Here is a 9,075-nt window from a genome sequence, read left to right as displayed (position 1 = left end):
AATTGTAAGATTGCTGTCACACCTTCTGATACAAATCAGAAACTGGATTCTGACTTTAATGGAAAGGATGTGGACGCTACAACCTTCAAACAGTTGGTTGGTTCTCTGAGGTATTTGTGCAATACCAGACCTGATATTTGCTATTCAGTTGGGATGGTTAGTAGGTTCATGAGTAAACCTAAGTGGTCCCATTACCAAGCTGCTGTCAGAATTCTAAGGTATATCAAGGGAACTCTGAGGTATGGAGTATTATTTCCTTCTGGAAGAAAGGATGAGTCAGAACTTCTGAGTTATTCAGATTCTGATTGGTGTGGAGACAGAGTTGACAGAAGAAGTACGTCTGGGTACTTATTCAAATTTCTGGGAGGTCCCATTTCTTGGTGTTCCAAGAAGCAACCTGTTGTGGTGTTGTCAACTTGTGAAGCTGAATACATTGCAGGTGCTGTTACTGCATGCCAAGCTGTGTGGATTCTGAATCTATTACAGGATCTGAAGATTAAAGTAAACAAACCTCTGAAGCTGATGATTGACAACAAGTCTGCAATCAATCTTGCCAGAAACCCAGTGTTGCATGGGAGAAGCAAGCACATTGAGACCAAGTATCATTTTCTGAGACAGCAAGTTCAGAGGGGAGTGTTAGAAGTTGTACACTGCTGCACTCAGAAATAATTGGCAGATGTTCTGACGAAAGCTATCAAGACTGATCAATTTCTCAGATTAAGGGATGAAATTGGTGTTACAAGTTTTGATGGAATATGAATTAAGGGATGGTATTAGAAGTAATTCATATTTAGTTGTACTATTTTCTTAGCCCCTAAGTTTGTTAGAGGGTATTTTAGTATTTTATTCTATTCTAGTAACCCTAGTTTTACCTTATAAATAAGGTGACAATCATTGTAACTTTTATCATGTTTTGTAGCCGTCATTCTTAATAGAATATTTCTATTCATTCTACCTTTGCACCAACAGACTTGACATAAGATCTAGGAACAATGTCATGACAAATGTCAAAGACAAAGTTTCTAACAAATCAAGAAGCTTCAACTCCCCGCATGGGAAGAAATAAGAAGACAAACTTAATAAAGCAAAGGAGATATAATGTAGTGGATGTGAAGAATTCTGGCACATTCAGGAAGAATATACCAACTTTCTTCGAAAGCAAAAGAAGGGATACATTGCTACATTCTCTGATGAAGAATCTGAAGAGGAGAGTGATGAATAAAAGATTAACATTGTAATTAATTTCACTGCTCGCCTAGGTTACAAGACGAAGGATCAAAATGATGGATAATCTAACGATGAAGAACTCTCAGATGAAGATGTTGTTGAAGCATATAGATTGATGTATCTCAAATAGAAAGAAGAATGCATGTCTATCATAAAATTTTAGATATTATGAAAAATGAAATTGCTCTCTATCAATATAAGTAAGAATATTTTAAGTGTGGTTTTAATCAATACAAAAATTCATATAATTCATCAAATAATTGTAGCTTTCATAATTATTTGGTAAATTATAGCATATATATGTTGTACAAAATCATGAAATCTTTTGAAAAGTTTCAAATTTTATTTTTTCTATTTGTAAATTGGATGGATCTTTTATCACTTGTAATAGTTGTATTTAATATTGTTCGAATATATTTCTTTTTTATGATATATCGTAAATAAACTAAATCGTTATAATAAAAAACAAAAACAAAAAAAAACTACATCTTAAATCCTCCTCTTTTTTAATTGAATAACACGCCGTAATTAAATAAAGAGAATAGTGATATTGTATAATTAAATTCATTTCTCAACATATCAAATATATCTTGAGTCTTTAATTATATAAAATTTAATACTCTCGAACAATTTTATAATAATAATAAATAGATAAATTCTTAACTTGTAATGTTGATGGAGTATTAATATCTTTAATTAAAGTTTATTTAAAATTATAATTTATCATAAAATATAAAAACTTTTACTCGTTCAGTTTATCATCATAACCCGTTTGCATTAATTTATAGATTTTAAAAATAAAAGTCAAATTTATTCCAATATCCAACGTCTATGATTAACAGATTGTGCAAAATCCTTTTACATTATCAGTGTATTTCAATTCAATTTCAATTATAAAACAATGACATAACATTCAATAATTAAACTATACAAATATTTGACCAGCTAAATTCTAGAAGTTACATATTATTTATGAAATAAAAATATATTTCCAAATGTATTTAAAAATGACTCATCTCTCTCTCTCTCTCTCTCTCTCTCTCTATATATATATATATATATATATATATATATATATATATATATATATATATATATATATATATATATATATATATATATATATATATATATATATATATATATATATATATATATATATATATATATATATATATATATATATATATATATATATATATATATATATGATAAACCAAAATATAAAAAAACTTAACTATTATTTTATTTTATATTATATTATTTTTTTAAAATATTTTTTAACTGAACAAATTTAAAACATCAAATAGATAACTCATAACACATTAAACAAATAACACCTCATCCAACATAATTGAAGTTTAATTCAAGCAATGTTCACTGCAGTAATATATATTAAACAACTTCAATACACTGAAATAACCAATTCACTTTCTTTTTTACATCACCATAAGAATACAAACCAATTGAAGTTAGTTACTTACTGTTATTCTTATCTAGCGAACAAAGTATAATCATCCATCAACAAGCACCACAATGGTAGAATTCAACAAGTTCATCCATGGATCCTAATTGTGCCTCAGTTTCAACACTTTTAAGCATCCACAAAGAATGTTCAAACAAAACAACCTCACAAGAAACAACCACAACACCATCATCATATCCACCATTGCAACAAGACCTATCAACTAGCTCTTGAAAAACAGGACACTGAAATTTTGTAGAGTTCACGAGATATTGTCGCCGAGACTTTCCGACGTAGATAACATGAAGCTTTTGTTCATGTTCATGTTCTTGCTTCTTGGAGGAGGAAGACATAGAGCTATTGTTGCGACTTAGTTTGGTAAATGAAGACCATCTTGTGATAGTTGATTTCAGGTTTGTTAATTTTTCACAATTGACCATTTTGAGAAAGGTGTTTGATGAAATGTTTTAATAAAAAGTGAAGAGAAAAGGTGTAAATTATGAGACGAGTGATCACAGGATGGGATGGAAAGGTCAGGTTATAAAGAAGACATAGTTTAAGGAAGTGATGAAGATGATGTAAAATGAAGTACTAAACATGTGTAAAGGCCTGTTGTTTACGATACAACTAAGAATGTAAAATTGTATGGGAAATAGGAAAACCATTTTGTATTATATCGGCACCTTGTGAGAGGTTCTTCAAAATGAAGATAAAATATGTAAATTGTGAGAGGAGTGATTACAAGATGTGATGCAAGGTTTAGGTTATAAAGGAGACATAGTTTAAAGAAATGACGATGACGATGATTTAAAGTGAAGTACTAAACATGTGTAAAGGTCCACTGTTTACTGCACAATTTAGAATGTAAAGTTGAATGGGGGATAGAGAAATCATTTTCTATTTTGTTGGCATCTTGTGAGAGGTTTTTCAAATTAAGAAGTTTTACTTTTATCTTTTTACACATTTCTCCTTTTTTTTCAACTTTTTTTCATAATTTTACCGAATCACTACATTTATGTAACGAGAAAATCGAGACCATTTAACTTTTATAAAAATAATCAGATTTTAAATTTATCCAATAAATTAATATTAAAAATATGAGTTAAATATGTTATTGGTCTTAAATTTTTGTTTGCTAATTCTACTTCATATTTTTCTTACAAATGTTCGTATTACACGTTTCTGATAACTTTTTTTAATAACATATTAATGATAAAATTTTGAAATAACATTAATTTAATAGCTTATTAATTTATTATGTATTCTTTATTAATTTATCTATAACTTTAAGCTAAAGACTTAAGTGTTAAGTTATTAAGTAATGATATTTTAAAGTCTTAAATCTGACATGTTATCCAAAAAAAAGTGAATTTGATTACGCACTATGAATTTAAAAAAAGACACAATCACTAAAATTGGAATAGAATTTTTAGAGGAACTAAAATTCGAAGGGAATTTTTAGAAGGATTAATAGTAAAGGTCGTACATATATTTAAAAGGACTAAAAACATATTTAATTTGAATAATATTTAAGAATGACTCTATAATTATGAATAGTCTAAATATAATTGGAAGTGTTGGGCTAGAATATGGAGTATTCAATGGTCTATAGGACGATGAGTAGACCTCCCAATTAAATCCTTAGATGAAAAAGATTGAATTTTTTTTATCAGATTTTAAAAAAATGATTTCAGTGGGAGAAACAATTTTTACGTATAAAAGAGATTATATTTATCGATTGAAATTTTCATATAATAACTTATACAATACACACGACTCAATACCAAGGAAGTATTGAGTAACACTTAGCTGCTTTAGGACAAACTTGATATGAAGTTTGTTGATTAAATCATGAATTAACTTTGGAGAAGATCATGTGAATATGATATTATCAACATAGATCAATTCATAAAGTGTGATATTATGATGATTATAAACAAATAAAGAGTGATCACACCGACTTGAAAAAAAAATCCAAATTGAATATGTGCATGATGTAACTTAACATACCATGCACATGGAGCCTACTTCAAACCATGGATTGCTTTGTTGAGCTTGCAGACCAAGAGTGGATTAGAATCAATGAAACCTGGAGGTTGGTGGATGTACACCGCTTCATGAAGTTCACCATTATGGAAAGCGTTGTTGATGTCAATTTGTTGTATCTCCCACTTATTTGTGATAGCCAAAGTGAGAATAAGACATATGGTTATTGGCTTGATAACCAGTGAAAACTCTTCATGAAAGTCAAACTTATGTTGTTGATGAACACCACCATGGCTTGATAGCGTATCTATGAACAAAGACATAACGAACCCAGAAAAACGATGGTGGATGATCTATGTCGGTGGTTCTTAATAACCCACACGGTGGAGAGCATGGAGCTCACAATGGCATAGATGAACACCACAGTGGTGTTCATCCGGCAGTCACCAAACCACCACCTGACACCAAAATAAACCTTTACTCTAAGATTATTGATCCTCATGAGTCCAAATATGGACTCCAAACCCCCAAAAAAAATACATAAACCCTTGAGTCGAACAAGAAGAGAATAAACACTAATTATCCCAAACTTAAAAACTCCCCTAATCCAAAACAACACAGCAAAATCAACAGAGGGAACAAGGCTTAAACGTAACAAACAACAACAATCAATCTAGAAAAATGCAAAAAGGAGCATAAAATGTATCGATCTGGATGTTCCCAGAGTGGATATTTCCCTATGGTAACTTTCTATTCCTTCCTTATATGTTTCTTTTCTTTCAAAATCTCTTCTACTCCTTTTATTTTAAACATGATTTTTTGCTTCTGGGTTGTTGTTGCTACCTCTGTGTGGTTAGGTCTAGCTCAGGTTGCATTAGAGCTTTTGATATGAAGCTCTCAGCAACTTATGCTAAAAATATGCTATAATGATTTTTTGCAGGTTAGTAACTTGTGAGTTTTTGGTTGCCTTCTGACTATGTTAGAGATTAGGGTTTCTTGTTTTTTATCTTTATGAAAAATGAGCACACTTTATAGCATGCCTGTGAGAGTGAGTTTAGATACGTGTGGGAGAGCGAGGATAAAATATTTTATGATCCTATGTGTGTGAAAATTAGGAATGTACAAGGATCAAATGGAAAGATGGAGTAGCTAAGAGCTCAGTTTGATCCTGAAAGAAATGATGGGGCATTCAGTTTTTACTATTTGGAGGCTTGAGAACCAAATTGGAAGTTTGTGTAGCATTAAGTTTACTTCAGCTGTATAAATAAATTAGGCTTAGGTTCCAAATGTGAAGAAAAACTTCCAAATATACAAAATAAGATGTAATTTGAAATGTAGTTGTTTGGTGTTTTTTTTTTTGCATTTTCATTGATGCAATGTATAGTTAAATGTAACATTGGAAAAGAAATTTAAATTAAAAAATGCATTGTTTTGGTATTAAAATTTCTAAACTTTGAAGTTATTTATTTGAATATGAGCTTGAAATGAAGATGAAATTGATTGAAGGACAAAACAAAAATGAATGTATGCATGGAAATGAATAAAATTCATCAATGACTTATGGATGTATGTATGAATTATGGATGAGTGACACTAAAGCAATGAAACCAATCTCTTAATCTAAAAATAAAACCCTTTAATGAATTCAATATGAATATATGAGTTTATGAATCATGTAATGAAATTCTTTGGATTTGAATGAATGATCCACAAGGAAAATGATCAGATTAATAAGTCAAGTTGTTGACTTTTCTCTATTCACTTTGACTGATGCATACTAACGAGACCTATGACCAAATGCAATGGTCAGAAAGAAGGCACCAATCTCTATTAAACACATGAACACACCAGAAGGAGGTCGGAGACACTCAAGCTGCTATTGCCTCAAATGCTTGATAGGGTTATCGAGCCTGACCTAGAAAGCACAAGAGCTCCCCAAAGACATACCAAGATACCAATTCCAAGCCAAAAGAATGCTTAAATCTTCCACATCCTTTGTCGGAACTATTTAACCTGGGAAAACTATATCATTCCTAGATTTCCAGATTTACCGGATTACGACATGCCAAATCATATTATACCCCCCAGCCTAGGCATACTACTAGGAGTGAGAAACATCTGAAAATGGGCTAGAGAATCCCTTTGTATGAATACATACCATCCCAACCACTTTAAAATGCTATACCAGACAAATGCCACGACCTCACAAGTCACAAAAAGGTGGGAGAAAAATTCTAAGAACTTTGAACAGAAAGGGCATGACACACAAAAAAAACTGAAAAGAAAAGCAAAGGTGTTGCTTTCAAAGCTGATGTAGAAGATGACAAGGAGCAAGACATAAAAGATATTGATGATAACATGTTTAAGTTTATTCCATTACTTGCAAAAACGTTTGGTAAAGTAATGAGAAGACTTAACAGACGATATAGGAACAATGTCATGACAAATGTCAAAGACAAAGTTTCTGAAAAATCAAGAAGCTTAAATTCCTTGCAAGGGAAGAAACAAGAAGACAAACTTAATAAAGAAAAGGAGATACAATGTCATGGATGTGAAAAATTCTGGCACATTCAGGAAGAATGTACCAACTGTCGCAACCTGAAAAATACAGTGTGCGAAAAAACAACCGACGAAAGAAAATGACAGAAGAGTCGCCACCGTGCGTTATTTATCCCAAAGGAGGGAAAGGAAACGCTCGAAGTAAACCTGAAAAGGGGAAAGGAAAGACAAGGTCTCGCAACCAAATCTTGAGTTCGGGAGTCGATTATGCGAAGGGAAGGTATTAGCACCCCTACACATCCGTAGTACTCTACGGGATCCACTTTTATAGTTCTTGTCTAAAGGGTGTGAGTTTATCTTGTGCTGTTTACTAAAAAAGAGGGGTTAAATGAAAATGACTCGCGCGGATGTCGCATCCACTGCATATGTATCTCATCTGAATATGAGAATCAGAGTCTTCGTAGCTCGGCTGACCTATGGGTTGGGGGGATGTGTGCTTGCTAAGACATCGCGTCTTATGCCTACGTATCTCATCTGGAATGAGAATCAGAGCAAGCCGTAGTTCGGCTAACTACGGGGTTATGGATTGGGTTTTGGACAAACGACGTTACTACGCAATCTACCGGATGCTCGACCTTTGGAGACTTACTCGCCTGTAGTAGAAGGAGTAAACGTGTGTTTAGGAGAAGAATAATCAATGAAGGGTTAGGGTTTGGGATGCTCATGCAAAAAGGGTAGTCCTTGACGAAGGAACCGCGCTACCTGCGGGGATACGAACACATACAAAACAAACATGTATAAAGTAAATGTGCCAACAAGGCAATCAGAATAAATCTCCCAAATGGTATCCCACAAGCAAAGTGGAATATCCAACGAGCTATCCCTGCAAAAGTCACGTGAGCCTTCACAAAAACTCAACAAAAGGGTTAGTGAAACACGATAAGCATTTTTTTCATGGATAACAGTATGGTTTCAGAAACCTCAAACCATGTGGCATACACTTCAGAAATTAAACGATTAAGCATTCAAGGCATAGATTTCACCCATTCATGCATGTGCGAAACCTAACGATATCCACACTTCCAAATTCAAACATAATACATCACACATTTAGAACATTCAAATTGAAGGCATAAAATAATGGGGATAGGGCAAACCTGATTGGAGAGCTTGATTGAAATTGAGTTGCACCCGTGAGGTTTACAAAACAATCTTTAGGGTTTATGTGAGGCAGAGGTGATTCTGTGTAGTTGAGTTCCCTTCAGGGTTTGGAGGCTGCTCTGAACTCTGTTAGCTCTTCTCTCACTATCTTTTTTCCAGAGTTCTTCTCTCACTATCTTTTTCCCAGACAGGGTAATAGGAATAGAATGCCTTTTGTTTCACTGAAACTCTGAATTTATAACCTGATTTTTGTGGACCGGTAGGCTCAAATGAGAGAGGTCCAAGTCCAAGGTTTTTTCTTTTATTTATTTATTTATTTATTTTTCGTTTTACGTTTTTTTTTCTTTTTTTTTTTGCATAACACTTGGGTTTCGCCTAGCGAGTATGACAGCTCATGAACAAACCTTTGCTCCTTCAAGATTAACGTTTTGACTGACGAATAGACCTCTGTTGGAAGTAACTCAAGTCTTTCCCTTGTGTTGACTGATCATCTAAATAGAGCCCACAAAGTGTCCTGGATGATGTTCAAGCTTCTTGGATCCGATTCCGATTGCCATGATGAAATGCAAATGCTAAATGACCTAAAAATGAATGCATGCATGAGGTGTAAAGTGTATGCTTCTAGGAAAAATGAAGGGTACATTTTGGGGTATTACAGCTGCCCCTATTCAATCAACTGGAGACCTGAAAAGAAGATAGCAGCGGCCTTCGCACTTTCGAGGTATTAAGGGATTGAA

General features: G+C 32.8%; 1 protein-coding gene across 1 annotated transcript; it reads right to left on the bottom strand.

Annotated features, from left to right (window-relative positions):
* Positions 1–2,748: 2,748 nt before the first annotated feature.
* Positions 2,749–3,045, bottom strand: LOC127138012 (auxin-responsive protein SAUR78-like). Its single transcript, XM_051064419.1, has one exon. It carries the CDS (start codon positions 3,043–3,045, stop codon positions 2,749–2,751), a length of 297 nt encoding a protein of 98 aa, XP_050920376.1.
* Positions 3,046–9,075: the final 6,030 nt, after the last annotated feature.

Source organism: Lathyrus oleraceus, chromosome 4, assembly GCF_024323335.1.
Source record: "Lathyrus oleraceus cultivar Zhongwan6 chromosome 4, CAAS_Psat_ZW6_1.0, whole genome shotgun sequence".
In the NCBI taxonomy this organism is placed as follows: Eukaryota; Viridiplantae; Streptophyta; class Magnoliopsida; order Fabales; family Fabaceae; genus Lathyrus; species Lathyrus oleraceus.
The sequence above is the reverse complement of the archived record's forward strand: the minus strand, read 5'-3'. Positions and strand labels throughout refer to the sequence as shown.